The sequence below is a fragment of the Canis lupus genome, chromosome 10 (assembly GCF_003254725.2).
Source record: "Canis lupus dingo isolate Sandy chromosome 10, ASM325472v2, whole genome shotgun sequence".
Classification (NCBI taxonomy): domain Eukaryota; kingdom Metazoa; phylum Chordata; class Mammalia; order Carnivora; family Canidae; genus Canis; species Canis lupus.
The window spans coordinates 69,188,928-69,204,309 of NC_064252.1; the positions used below are offsets into that span (position 1 = coordinate 69,188,928).

A 15,382-nucleotide genomic window follows, 5' to 3' on the forward strand; every position below is an offset into this window, starting at 1 on the left:
ATTGATATTAATAAAGTCTAGTTCCCTGGGAGCCATCTGCAGAAGAGAGTATGAAATATTAGTGCAGATAAAATGAAAAGCTGTCCTTAGCACACACCCATGGCCCTCTGGAAGCGGTCCTTCTATCTGAGGGCATGTGGAGACCCAGACACTATGGCACTTCAGTAAACGCTAAAAGCACTTTTCTTGGGTCCTCAAATGATAAAATCTTCCCCTGCAAATCCTTGTTGTCTGATGCTATATTGATACTGTATTTTCTGATTTGTTTTTAAGAACACCGATTCCCTTAAATGTGGCTCAACACAGATAATGTAATCCTGGCTAAGACACTGGAGAAGAGCAGAGAGTGGGTCCTGGCTGGGGTGGGAAGTGGATGAAACAACAGTTTTCCTCTTACCTCTGGCTCAAGTAAAGATAGTATAAGCTCAGCTTCAAAGTGAGGGTCTTGATGTTACCAAGCATGTGACTTATGATGCCCAGTTTGGCTGCCAGGGGTGACCCAGGAAAGGAGACTGAGGATGAGGATACAGGTGTGCATACCAGACTGCTGGTTTATTAGTAAAATTAGTGAGTGTCGTCACCTGTGAAAAACCTCACCCTCTGGACAAGAGGGGAACTTGGGTCAGGTTCTAACTAGAGCCAGAAATCTAAGGAAGCTTCTTCTCATCAAAGTCAGTGATTCGGTACCTGTAGAGCCTTCATAGCCCTACTTACCATTAATTCCACTAGATTGGTGAGCTCCTTAAGAGCAAGAAGGAGAACACAGCAATGTAGGGTTCAGTGAAAAGCACATCCAACTGACTGATAATGTCACAGTTGTTGTGATTCCATTTAAAAACATCACAGTTCCTCTACGGTTTGTGCACCATTCAGCTTTGTGAGGGCTGTGTGACATGTCAAAATATGTACGTACAGTGATCGCTGGACCACTGATAAAGTGCTGTAGGAGTCCTTCACTTTACTGACCAATGCTTGTGGACCCCTTCCACATCTTGCACCTAAAATCAAACAATCCAACCGCCAATGCGATGCTCTGAGACAAGGGGCAGCACGACTAGCACCATGGCCTTCCCACCCTGACCTACTCATCCTTCAGCTGAAAATACGGCTGCTGATCCGGTAATGGACAGAACTCCAAGAAAGGAGGAAAAGCTTACTTCTTAATCTCATCTTCTACTGCATTGACGCCCTCAGTTTGTGGATTCTGAAATTTGTTGGTGGCGCTTCCAAAGTCACACAGGACGTAGTGGCCTCGGTCATGCAAGAGGATATTTTCAACCTGAAAAACATTCCCCAACCACTCATTCCAAGATATTACTTTTTTAAATTTTTTAATTTAATTAATTAATTAATTTATTTATTTATTTATTTATGACAGTCACAGAGAGAGAGAGAGAGAGAGGCAGAGACACAGGCGGAGGGAGAAGCAGGCTCCATGCACCGGGAGCCCGACGTGGGATTCGATCCCGGGTCTCCAGGATCGCGCCCTGGGCCAAAGGCAGGCGCCAAACCACTGCGCCACCCAGGGATCCCCCAAGATATTATTTAGCAATGCATATGAAAATTTGGTTCATAGTCGTATAATTATTTTATTTCTGATAATCCCATTAATATGCATAGGAAAGTTATTCCCCCCAAGTATCTCGACAAGGATCATCCCCAGGGAACAAAAGGCAAAGCACGCTGACAGGGTGAAATGAGAGTAGAGGGGGGCAAATAGAGGAATTCCACAATGGGGAAGTAAAAAGCCTCATTTTCTTAAATTTCCAGCCACATTTCTCACCTCTGCAGAAACACTCCTGATACTTTCAAGCCTCTGTATGTTTTCTCATGTTCTTCTTTCAGTCTAGAATGCTCTCTGTGGCCCCCACCTCATACCCAACCATCAATATCCCATTCATCTTTCCAACTCCAGTTCAAATGCCCCCTCTTCTTTGAAGCCTCCCTCAAGCACCCGCTCAGACAAATGTCACTCCTTCCCTAAGGTCCTTCAGGACTTCATTCTTCCTGATGTTAATTATTTCATTTGCACCTTATACATGCATATATCAATTTCTTTACCATAATGTCAGGATTTCCAGAATAATAAATATTTGCTATATTTTAGATACTTCTCAAAGTGGTTAAAGGCCTGTGGGCAAATGTGCAGGTGTCCTATTAAAGTATTATCTTTTTATAGCGGAATTTGTTGGACAGCGAGTTACCAGTTCCAGGTAAAAAGGAGCCTACAAATACCAGACCCTACAGAAATCCCTTGTATCAAAGGACTATGCCAGTGAAAGAATAAACTCCAAGACGGCATGCGCTTTTGTTCTTGAGATGTAGAAACACATTTAACACCGTGTATGTGTGTGTCTGTCTGTCAGAAGTGAGACCGGAGCCATCAAGTGCCCAGACCTTACTACCGTTACTTTAAGAGAAAAAATCTGGTCAATTGTGAAAGCCTTTTGTTCCTATACGTGTTTCTACACTTGCATTAGTTCTTCTAAAAAGAAAAAAATTCTTCTGAAAATCACACTATATATTATAAAAATGTTTACTGTATAGTCTGTATCAGTTGAATCTAATACCTAAAGCCTTTGCTGCAAACTGATTCTTTGGCTTATTGTTTCTTACTCCTACTGAGTCTCACGTGTGGTGTTGTTATGTGGCGTTTTGTTATTGTTGATATTAACTCATGTTCCATGGAATTCATCTGTGGGAAGCCTTTGAGGTCTGGGTTTAAAATCTATTTTTCCTCCAGGGAGACTATGCATTTGCACCTGGGGCACCGTTAACCTACAATCACTTTAACCTAGAATTTTGACCTTGGGATTTTTAGACACTTGGGCAGCGTGAACTGCGGCTATCGACGCAAGTGGATGTGCTCCTGTTCCCCAGAGACAAGGCTGAGGCAAGCAGACATTACTACCACTTACAGCTTTTTATAAAGCTCATCAGTTTAACCTATTCACACAAAGTGAAACAGCCAAGCTATCCTGAACGGATACTCACTTTAGGACTCGAAAATAATTCCAACAAAGCAACACTAGTATTTCCCATCTAATTTAGAGGTTGTAGACAGATCCGCTATACTGAGCTTTTACTCTTAGCAGTGCTCCTGTACTCATCACTTTACCTGGATTATCCTTGTAATAATATAATAATATCCCTGTTTTACAGCTGCAGAGAGTGAGGCTCATGGTGATGAAGAGGGAAGTAAACCTAGGTACTTTCACTCTAGAGAAAGACCAGGAATTACCCTTCTGCTGGGCAGGAAGCAAGTTAGAAGCAGAGCTTTCCTCAAGGTCCCCACCTGTACTATCTTCCAACCGCGGTGGGTGTGAAGAGGTCACCCAGGGTGACCCAGGGTCCTGGGTATAAGCTTATGGACGGGGCTGCCTTAGTCCTTTATCCTCAGAAACGCCCCATAGTAAGAGTCTGGTTGATGAGGAGCCAGGTGTCTAATTACTAGCCAGGCTGCTTTGCTCAGTGTCTCTTAACCAGTCCCTGCATCGCCTGCTTTGTTCCCTTACTTAATTGCTCCACTTGTCAAATCAAATCTTAGCCGTTCTACAAGGCCTTGCTTGAGTCATAAATCCTCAGTAAAACCCTCCATGGCCACTGCACACGAATCTGTGGGGCTTCCTGTCCATGGGGTGGGGGTAGGGGGGCAGAGCAAGACCTTTGGACCAAACGGAGCCATGCCCACCTCTTACCTACACTGCAGTCTGGGGGGGCTGCTGGGCTCTGGAGGCAGAGCCAAGCAGGTGTGACAGGGACTATGTGGCTGGGAAGCCACATGGAGTGACCATCCGGTCCTTTGCAGGAAGGGGTGTGTCCTGCAACAGCCAGTGCAGGCTGTCACAGCCGGGTCTCCCGAATCCCGAACTCGGTGTCCTCACCGGCACCTTGCAAAACACGCGCCCCTACTGCACACGCACAGCCCCTTCCCAGAACCGTTCGTGTACTTCCCACGGCAGAAGGTACAACCTAAACAACCGAAAAGCTGCTTCGCTTCAATACACACACGAGGTAGCTCCAGACACCAGTCACTGGGCTGGAGGCAGGAGGAAAAACCAAGCAGACAAATGCAGCACGAGGAGGCACGGGGCGTTTCTGTCTTGGTTCTATCCAGCCCGCCCGCACCTTCAAAACGAGGTTTGTACTTCTGGTTGGTTCCCGAGTAGCAGAGCTCAGCAACCTGGTCTCCACCTCCGCGCACCTCCTTCCCAGAGAGGTAACATTGTACAAAACGACATTTGCAGGAAAGACAGTTAAAAATTGAGGGCGTGCACAACTGTGGACGTACAGTACAGCCGGAAACATCAACGTGGGGGGAGCCTTAGCAGTGCCAAAGGCCCGGCCGCGCAAGCAGGAGCCCCGAGCCCGGCCTGGCCGCTCGGCAAGTGTGCTGGGAGGGCTGCGAGGTGAGCTCACCTGGCAACGCCCGCTCAGCAGCCGCCTTGGCCCCTGCGCCTCCCGGCCTGAGCCGGTGGCCTGGAGCAGCCGTGGGACCCCGCCAGCTGCCCGCCGCCACCATCAGCAACACACTGAGCACCGGGCCTGGCGCAGCCACCCTGGACCTGGGGGGCCGCAGCCTCGGAGACTCGTTAGACTCTGACCTCGGACACACCTTACACCTCCCTGGGCCTGCTTCCCACCTGCCGGGTAAAGCTCAGAATGTCACCGATGCTACCAAGCAAATGAAAGAACGTAAGTGACAGCAAACTGAGTCTCCCGTGCAAACCCAAGAGGTGCCTACCGAGCACCTGCTAGGGAAACCCGCGCAGAGTCCTACCGCCCGAGGCCGGGGCTTGCGGACGAGGCCTGGGCTCGCGGAGCTCGAGCCCCGGGGAGCGAGCCGGGGGCAGGGAGGGGTGCAGGCGGCGACAGACGTCAGGCGGAGAATCCGGGCAGTGACCGGGGCGGGGGCGGGCGCCGGGGAGGCCGCGTGGAGCTGGCCTCGGGTCAGGGACGGGCTCGGGGAAGTGCAGCTTGCGGGAGGAGCAAAGGCACGGGGCGGCGGCGACAGTACCCGGCGGCCAGCTGCCCCGCGCCTTCACCTACACCCCCACGAGCCGCGGGGCCCCCACGTCGCGGGCGGGGGAACAAGTCCCGTTACCCAGTTACCCACTCGGCCGAGGCGTGCAGGGCGCGACCCGGAGGGGCAGGACCCGGGGCAGAGCGGCTGGAGGCGGCCGCTGGGGAGGGGGCTCCGAGGAAGGCTGGCAGGTGACCCAGGGCAGGGCCGGCGGAGGTGACTGGGGCAGGGCTGCGGCAGGGGGCGGCGGGCGGGGCCCCGAGGGGGCGGCACCAGCCGGGCGCTCGCACCCCTCCTCCTGGAGCTGGGAGGCCCGCGCTGCCCTGGGGGTGCGGCCGCTCCCTGGCGCCCCGCTCCGGCCCAGGTCGGGCATCGCCGGGCGCCCGGGCCTGCTCGCGGAGCAGGTGCGCGGAGCAGGTGCGCGAAGCAGGTGCAGGTCCCAGCCCCGCGGGCGCCGTCACGGTCCCGGTCCGTGACCCCGGGCGGACGCAGCTCCTTCTTCCCTCGGAGACAGAAAAGGAAAACCAGACACGCCAGGGAGGCGGTTCAACCGCTGAAACGAGGCTCCGAGGAAAGGCCCCCCGTGAGCAGCGCTCCCGTGGGAACACGAGCCGCTAGCGACGCGCGGCCCAGGGCAGCGGCCTCCCGCCTCCCCGCGGGCACAGCGGGCGCAGACCGGCCTGGCTCCTCCCCGCCCGCCGACCCTGCTCCGGGGGTGCAGCCTCACCAGGCGCCACCCTGCTCGAGGGCGGGGCGCCTCAAGGCCAGCACGGCCCGACCCCGGCCCCGGCTCCGAAGGGCACGGAGGGCACGGAGGGCACCGGCCTGCAGCGGCCGCAGGCGGAGCGCGTGAGGGCAGAGGGGCGCCGCGGGCCTTCGGGGAACTTCGGGGGCCTTCAGGGGCCTTCGGGGGCCTTCAGGAGGCCTTCGGGGAACTTCGGGGGCCTTTAGGGGCCTTCGGGAGACTTCAGGGGCCTTCGGGGGACTTCAGGGACCTTCGGGAGACTTCAGAGGCCTTCGGGGGCCTTCGGGGGCCTTCGAGGACCTTCGGAGGCCTTCAGGAGGCCTTCGGGGAACTTCGGAGAACTTCGGGAGGCCTTCAGGGGCCTTCGGGGGACCTTTGGGGAACTTCGGGAGGCCTTCGGGGACCTTCGGGTAACTTCGGGGGGCCTTCGGGAGGCCTTTGGGGAACTTCGGGAGGCCTTCGGGGACCTTCGGGTAACTTCGGGGGGCCTTCGGGAGGCCTTCGGGGACCTTCGGGTAACTTCGGGGGGCCTTCGGGAGGCCTTCAAGGGAGCTTCGGGGGCCTTCGGGGGCTGGCAGGCAGGCGGCCCCTGGGCCTGCGCACCCAACGCGGGAGGACGCAGCGGGAGGACCTCCCTGGCTCACGAGAGCAGGCGGTCGGCGCAGAGCTAAGTCCCGGCAGCTCGGGGACCTCAAGCCCCACAAGCAGGAGCCGTGGCCCAGAGCCACAGCAGCAGCCCCTCCCGGAGCGCCCGCCACAGGCCTCCTCCGGGGCGCCCTCGCTGCCCTGGGCCCGGTGGAGGAGAGCGCGTGGCTCCCGCGGCCTGGGCCCCAGCACCGGGCCTCCCTGTGCCCGGGTGAGACCTCGGCGCCACCGGCCAGGCTTCTGTGGCCAAGGCGGCACCGGGTCACCGCAGGGCACGCGCCGCCACGCTGGGAGCAGGCCCCTCGGGGAGGTGTTTCCGCGGCTCCGCGAGGATCCATCACCCGAAAGATGAAGACAAGACTTCGTTTCGGACCGTGGGGGCGGCCCTGGCCAGAGGGGGCCCTGTGGTCTGTGCTCCTCCCGGCGCCCTTGCTCCTCCCCAAGGCCCTGCTCCTCCCCAAGGCCCTGCTCCTCCCGTGCTCCTCCCTGCGGCCTTCCCCGAGGCTATGCTCCTCCCTGGGGCCCTGCTCCTCCCGGCGGCCGTGCTCCTCCCCGCGCCTGAGCTCCTCCCCGCGGCGGGTCCACCCGGGCCGGGCCTGCAGGCGGACGCGGCCTTCCCGGCGGCCCAGCGCCTACACGGGCGGATGGCTAGGACTCAGGAGGCCCAGCAGGCTGACTGCGGGGGAGAAACGGGACCCCGCGTTCGCGACATGGCACAGCGCTCTGCACCGCAGTGCGGCTGCCCCTCCAGGAGCCCCACCCCCCCCCCCCCCGGCCACCACCTGACCCCGCCACTCACCCCCCCCACCCCCCCCCGCAAACACGAGCCCACTGAGATGCTCGCAGCCGTCCTGCCTGATAGCCCAGGCGGAGGCAACCCCAAGGCCGCCCGACTACTTGTTTCTGCTCACAGCGACTGTCATGCCGGGGAAGGATGAAGCACTGCCCCGGGCGACTGAGCAGAACTCGGCAGCCCCGTGTGGGGAGGGCGCGGGCGCAGGAGGCCACGCACTGTGTGAGCCTTATGTGCAGTCCGCAGGACGGCCACGGCCAGGCTAGCAGCGCCCGGGGACCCCCGGGAGACCGTTCCCTCTGGGGACATGACACACATTGGAATTAGATAGTGGTGATGGCTGCATGGCCTTGGAATTAAAGACTACCGAACTGTATATTTTAATAGGGTGGATTTTATAATTAGGAACTAGATCTCCACTTTTGGAAAAGCTAAAAAAACAAAACAAAAAAAACACAAAACCAAACACACACCTCAAAACGCCAGCATGCTGCAGTGACCCCACGCTTCAGAACATGCAGATCCCACCTGTGTGGTTATTAAGCTAGAACTCCTGGCCCTTCCCGGCTCTGCCACAAAAGTCAAGCCTAACGGACTCAGAGTGGGATCCCGTAGCCTGCGTCTGACAAGCCCGCCGGGGGACGCTGCTGCAAGTTACTAGCCGTGAAGCATGTTTCTGAAAACATGTTTCTTAATGAAAAGAAACTATGATCGAGGATCAGAGGAGCAGGATTCGCATTCTGGTTCTGCTCCTTCCTGGTTATACTACGGTTATACTGTAATCAAGCCACATGAACCTTCCCACCGCTGCATTTCCCTAACTATGAATGTAAAGGAGAACATCTTCCTCCAAGAGACAGTGCGCACAGAGTGTCTTGGACGGGACGGGGTGCACCGGCTGTGTGTGAATCCATACAAGCTGCTGAATCCCAACCAGGAGGCAGTTCCATTCAACAAACATTGTCAAGTGGCTATAATATGAAAGGCCTGATACAAGGAGGTGATAATCAGTAGACAAAATTTTCAGATAATCACTTACTGGATTTTTTTTTTTCCACTTACTGGATTTTACAAAATAATGAAATGGATGTTAAAAACCAAGCCTCTGTGTTTGCAAACTACAGACATTAAAAACCAAGCCTCAGTGTTTGCAAACTATTTAAATTAGCATATCATTTTCCATGCCCTTGACCAAGTGAATTTGGGACCATATCAGGAAAGACAAAAACAACATGTGTTCAGGGATCTGATGATTATAAAGAACTTCTAAAGGCTGTTTAAGCAATAAAAGTGACACCTGTATTGTACTTTTTTTTTTTCTTTTGTCTTTGTGTTTTCTGTCTCCAACCATAATGTACGAGATGTAAGGCTACCACGCCTGTTCCCTCACATCCCCAAAGCATCTCCTCTGTTCCCAGGGCAGATGGAAAATATCCTGCAGGAACGTACTTAATGATTCAGCGCGGCCTTTACCTTCAGGTCACGGTGGATAATAGGAGTTTTGCACTGATGCAGGCGGGCAACAGCTTCGCAGGTGTCACAAAATATCTGGAGCACTTCATTCTCTGTGAAGCCTGTTTGCAGGCGCTGGTTCATGAGGTTGACCACCTGGCCTCCTGCAAGGGGGCACAGAGCGAGGGACAGGTTAGCCGCGTTCACATGCAGCACTTACTCAAGACAACCAACGGCTGCCCAGAGAGGACAACCCAGACAAAGGTTGACAGCTGAGCCATGACTGAAACCCTGATGTCTTGATTCCCAGGCCCAGATTTGACTTCTTACAATCCAGGCCTCCTCTAATGCATCAAAACCAGAGTATTTCATAAAGTCTATCTTCAAGATCAGGTTAACTGACATGGTCCCACTACAGCCCCTTGGTTATCCCGTTTGTACAAGGAGGCCACGGGTCCAACCTGCCACGTCCTTTAATGAGAATCAGACTGCACAACAGACCCCAGGGGCAGGGAGAAGACAGCTTTACAGTCCACACTAGGAATGGCTTGGTCGCTCTGGCTTCACTCACTCCCAGCTGCAGAGAGTGCAGACACGCTACACCAGTATTTAATCTGCAGGACCAAAACACTGATGACCTCACTTACAAAATGATCCAGATCCCTGGATGCTCCTACCTCACTTACAAAATGATTCAGATCCCTGGATGTTCCTATGGCCTTGTCTTGAAACAGGTTACCTTCCAGAAAGGAATGGATAGGAGGAAACAAACTATCCAAATGTAAACAGGAAGTTTACATTTCGTAGTATCTTAAAAAATCAGCGTAAGGGTCATTCCAGAATAGGCTGAAATTACTGGTTACCATCACACTGTGGGGACTGACAACATATTTAATTGATGGACAGAATCTTTAAAGGCAAGGCAAATGTCAGTGGAAGTAAGGGCGATTATAAAACAGGGCACCAAACAGTGAGAGGGTGACCCCAGCTTCTCAGAGGCAGCTGCTGAGGCCAAAAAAGTCAAACTTCTGAACTGGCTGTATGAAATGCAGTCAACTCTGAATCGATTCATACTACAGTCTGGATTTCCCAAGATAAACGTTGCTTGAAACTCCAAGCTTTCAACTACTTAACTTCACTGTTAACAGCAGCATCGTTTGAATGTAGCCTTACTGGCAATTACAGCTTACAAGCAAGGAGAGGAAAGGTCATTTCCATTAGACGAAAAGGATTATTTTCCCCCATAACACAAGGATGGCGGTGTGGGTGGAGAAGAGAACACAGAAGGGAGGGAGTGGGGAGGCTGAATCGTTGCTGTGGTCCATCTGGAGTTGGGTCTTTATTATGTGCCTTCATCGCTTGTTTTAAAGCATCACAAATAACACATTCATTCTCACCCTCATACATCCTCATTCATACACAAGTGCCAAACCTGCCCAAACCTAACAAAAAAGGGAGTTTCGTATTATCCACCACTTCCAACTGTTTGCCGTCCTAAGAATAACCAAGAGGAGACAGCAGGCTCTCTCTCTTCTGGCCTCACAGTTGGCCCATCTTTAAAACCAGAATGATATACATCACGGCATGGCGCACAGGAAGTGCGATGACCCCCATGCCCTTGACAGTCCAAGTGCCCGAGCAGCGGAAGCTGTAGGTGTGGGTCATACACTCACCCCTACAAAAGTCCATCAGGATGAGCACCTCCCATACATCACCGCTGCTCACATTGTTGATACTGGAGTCGATGTAACCGACAATGTTCTTGTGCCCCGACAGGTCTCTCTGCAGAGAAGAGTTGAGAAATACGGCATTAGTTACCAACACCAATAGAGATGGAAGGAGCCAGTCAGTTCCACCGGCACGGATTATTTACATACAGATGACCTTAACCCCCAAGAGAGCTAAGACTGAACAGGAGGGTCAAGAGCAGGTTTCCAGTGCTGAGATTCAAGGCCAAATCTTCAGTAAACAATTCTGCAATCCTAGTAAACCACAGCACTCTCCTGAGCGAGATTCTAGAACCAGAGGCACACAGGGGGCCTACTTGCTCACTCCATCAGTGCTCCAGGAAGCAAACGTGAACCAGGAGCAGACGCCTATCTCCAGAAGTACCAGAGTCAGAGCCAGACAGGATGAATTATTTAAATGCGTGAATTTTTAATTCAGAAAAATGAAACTGGTGGTGTTTTTTTTTCCTGGCTGTAGGTGACAACTGAGTTCAACATGACTTTTAAATTATTTGTACTGTTTTTCTCCCTTTAGGAAATACTTGAAAAGAATAACTGCTTTATTACAGAGTTTTGGACAGCCTGCAGTGGCATCCAGACCTAAACGTTTTGCTCATATTTAAGCCTCTCAAGCCAACCGAATGGAATATGGGATGGGTCATGTTTCCGCCTCCCTGGTTAGAACTGCATATGCTCTCCTGGGGCTGCTTATGGAATTCACTTAGTCAACAAATGTTTATTGAGCACTTCCTATGTGTCAGGTCCCACTTAGGCACTGGAAGGTGCCTTACACATCTTGGTATAGTTATTTCAACATCCATAGAGGCAAATCTTTGTAACGATGATGTTTAAAATTCAATGTCATCAAGAACTAAGTTGAGGGGAAAGAAAAAGTGAGCAGGCCAGGTGAAAGGATTTTGACACAAAAGCAAGGTAAGATTTAAAAAACTAGTCTTAATGAATTGTTTCACTTTTGTTTAAAAAAAAAAAGGGAGTGGAAAAGTAAAGTGGTTCTGAGTTGCCATACAAACGTAACCGTTTAGACCATTAAAAACAGTAACTACCACTACATAAATGAGAAATCTGGCTGCTTAGAGTGACACATGAAGTCTCTTTTAATCTGAAGTCATATACCAAAACAAGAAGAAATGTCATAATATCAAAAGAATATATCTGAGCCCTGAACACTGAAGTTAAAATTCACTAGAACCTTCCTCTGAGTGAGGGAGTAAGAAGGAAGACAGTTGCTTCAGAAAGGTAGACAAAAATAGAACTGTGACCACTGGAGCCCAAGGCAAGAGCAGTTTCAGGGAAGGGAAGAGGGGGGTGGTGAGGGGAGGGTGGAAACGACTTGCAAAGAGTTGAGCTTATAAAGCTGGAGACTACAGAGGAGTCTTCTGGAACATTCTGTGCTTCATGGAGGAACGGCACTGCCAGGAGGAATTCTTAGGATGAGAGAGAACTGAGCATGGGAGAGTGGAAGGAGCCAAGAGCAGCAATGGTCGTGGACAGGAGGGGATGAAGTCCTGCAGGAAGAAGGCGTGGGGACTGAGGGCCTGGTCTTAGAAAGAGGGGCCCGTGGGGACTGAGGTCTTGGAAAAAGGGGCCGGAAGGAAGGATGGATATGCATATTGGTTTCCAGCTGGAGAAAAGGGAACTTCAGTGAGTTCCGTTCCATTGTTCTGTTTTTGGGTAGAGAGCACAACCACGTTTGCAGTCTAAGGGAATGAGAAAGAAGCTTGATGAGAGAATTAAAAGGCTCAGAGCAACTACTCTGGATGACAAAGGAGATGATGAGGCAAAAAAAAAGCAATCTCTTAAGTTCTCCACAACAGAACGTGATTTCAGGGTTCATGTCGTAAAGGCCCCTTCTTTCCCCCCTGCTTTTTACTCTCATCACCAACTCTTCAAAAACTTGATTTCGTTTACACAGTCATGGAAGGAGGAAGAACTAGAGAGAAGTTCTTGAAGCCAAAATAGAAGAGCAGAAGATCTAATGTGTGCAGGAAGAATCAAAGACTAATGTTTCCACATTAGTAATTTGTCTACGTTTAACTGTTTGAAAAAGACTCAGCAATGCTACCTCTGATTTGTCTCACCCCAAGAGGAATAATAAAGAATTAGGAAGGAGAAAAAAAAAAAAAAAAAACATGTGATGGAGCCCAGAGGAAGAGGTCAAGAGCTATTAGAGGACCCACACTGGATAATTAACATCTGCAGATGGCATCCTAGAATAGTTGCCAAGCTGTGTGCTGATCAGTTCAAGTCCAAATTCCTGTTCATTTTGTCTTCTGCAGAGTTCCTGAGATGCATCCAAGCAGAAAAGAGCTCCTCTTGGGAGGGGGACCCTGGCTCTTACTTTTAACAACATCTCAGATTTTAGAGTAACACCTCACCAGTCGGCAACTGATGGAGAAGATCGATTTGAATGGCTGTGAAATGCAGAAAAGGTCAAGAGAAAATCTTACTGCAAAGTGAGACTGACTGACACTGCAGGTGCACTGCCCGTGTCACAGCAGCAGTGGCTGGAGGAGGCCCACGCGTGCCCTGGCTGGCATTAGAAGCCCAGTCCCAGGCTTGGAGAACAGACAGGGATACAGAAGTGTGGGGTGGGACCCCCATGGTCCTGGAGCTCAAGGACTCAGGAAGAGGCAGGATACAAGGAGGATGCCTGAGGCCCTTGGCTACAACCATTATTTGGGGGCATTGAGATAAAAGTCTTTATGATGAGTGTAAATCAAAACCTGATTTTCAGGGGAGTAGGAAATGTTCAGCTAAATTATAGATCAGATTGGTTTGATTGAAACAGTGATGATTCTAAGGAGTGTGTATTGTCATTTAACTATTTTTAGGTTATCATGGCACAAGACTAATAAAGTACTGATGTAAACATGTTATTAGAAAACCTGCTTTAGTAAGTAGATATTTTAAATGATTTGTAGTTGCCTTATTAATATCACATTTAACTGCTTGAAGTGCTAAAAAAAACTTTCTTCACAAATACATGCAGAAGCTGCCATGTGAAAATCATGCCTTCAACCCAGATCGTATAGGTCATCACAAATCTCAAGTTTATCTGGGGTTCCTAATTAATGACGCTTGTAGCACAAAACAGTAGTCTATCCCTATTTTCAAAACTCCTACAGCTGGAGGGGATCCCTGGGTGGCTCAGCGGTTTAGCAACTGCCTTCAGCCTGGGGCGTGGTCTCAGAGTCCCAGGATCGAGTCCCAGGATCGAGTCCCAGGATCGAGTCCCAGGATCGAGTCCCAGGATCGAGCTCCCCGCAGGGAGCCTGCTTCTCTCTCTGCCTCTTTCTCTGTGTTTCTCATGAATAAATAAAATCTTAAAAAATTCCTACAGCCAGAGAATTCCTAGTTAAAAGAATCTTATAGCCTTTACAAGAAAAGTGAGGACTTAATCCCTAAATACATCTACTAAAACGTTTATATATAAATTCAGGAAAACAAAGAAGATAGCATTTTAAAGAGCCTATCAGTAACATGTCACCTGAAAAAAGTAAAAATGAGCATGGTTTGTGACTGATTTCCCTACATTATTTGCTCAGGTCACACCCATCCTTGGAATGTCAGCGTGATACCTGCAAGTTCCCAATGATGACAGTGCTTGCACAGGCAATAGATTATTAAGTTTCCAAAGACACGATTTACCTGCTTTGACCCTCCATTCAAATATTCAACACTTTCTGATTTTATGACTCAGCACTTGTTGCTGCTTACTTTTGGGATCACACCACGGTTCCACGGAACCTTTTAGGCAAAGTTCAGCCTCTTTTTCTGACTTAAATGCAGTTCTAAGGACTGAAACTTGTTTATTTCTCCTACGGGCTGCTTTGTGAAAGTCTTCTGCCTTCCCACTCTTTGCCCCACCTTTCCTCAATAACTCTGCGTTTCCTTTATGAGTCTCGTCAAGGAGTTACAGGCAAAGCGAAACATCAAGTCCAGTGCAATAGTGAAAAGAAACTCTGAGATCTCAGCCGGCCCCTGGTGTTCCACCGAAGGCCAAGGTGTCTGGGCTTTTGCTACGTAGAAAGTCCCAAATACTCTCTTCCCACAATCACATGGACTCTCCCTTTCCTGGGTCTTATTAATTAATCCTGCATTTACTGCATAGATCTTTAAAGTCATCTAAAATCTGATTTAGAATCCTGCTGCTCAAACTTTAATATGCATATGAATCACCTGGGGGTCCTGTTCAAAAGCGGATTCTAATGCAGTAGCTCTGGGAAATGGACAGGATGCTGTTCTTCAGTTTAAAGTAGAAAGATCCAGAGCAGTGCTACTCAAAACTTGGCCCACAAACAGGTGCTGGCTAGTAAACTGTTACCAGCCCATAAGGAGATAAGAAGCTTGCTCCAGGACATAAATCAATTAAGTAACTAAGCTGACTGGAGATATTTTACCCAGGAGGAATGCAGTTCCTTCATTTACATTCTGGCACAGCATCCTCTGAATGGCACCCACACATTTACAGCCAATTGATTTTTGACAAGCGTGCCAAAACAATTCAATGAGGGAAAGATTGGTCTTTTCCAAAAGTGATAACTGGGACAACTAGATATCTACATGCAAAAGACTAACTTAATATCCCAACCTCATATTATATACAGAAATCAATTCAAAATGGACCAAAGATCTAAAAACTCTCCAAAGAAAATATCTAAACAAAGCTTCACGGTGTTGGATTAGGTAATGGTTCTTAGATATGACACCTGAAGCACAAGCAAACAAAGGAAAAAAACCAAACCACACTTCATCAAAGTCTTTAAAAATTTGTGCTGCAAAGGACACTATCAAGAAAATGGAAGACAATGCAAAGAATGAGGGGGAAAATATTTGCAAACCTTACACTCAGTAAGGATCCAGTATCCAGGCTATATAAAGAACTCTTAAAACTCAACACTAAAAAAAACAACATGATGTAAAAATTGGCAAAGGATCCAAATGGACATTTCTCCAAAGAGCATATACAAATGGCT

General features: G+C 50.1%; 1 protein-coding gene across 13 annotated transcripts in view; it reads right to left on the reverse strand.

Moving 5' to 3' along the window:
- Nucleotides 1-15,382, reverse strand: part of AAK1 (AP2 associated kinase 1) — a 157,262-nt gene that overhangs the window by 53,400 nt on the left and 88,480 nt on the right. For all 13 annotated transcript variants that reach the window (XR_007413849.1, XR_007413848.1, XM_049115931.1 and 10 more), the window contains exons 4-6: nucleotides 10,332-10,440; nucleotides 8,680-8,822; nucleotides 1,158-1,279 (exon numbers count right to left, since the gene is read on the reverse strand). Coding sequence is in view for 11 of the 13 variants with exons in the window: in XM_049115931.1 (XP_048971888.1) it covers nucleotides 1,158-1,279; nucleotides 8,680-8,822; nucleotides 10,332-10,440 (374 nt within the window). In the remaining 2 variants the exon portion in view is untranslated. The remainder of the gene's footprint in view (nucleotides 1-1,157; nucleotides 1,280-8,679; nucleotides 8,823-10,331; nucleotides 10,441-15,382) is intronic.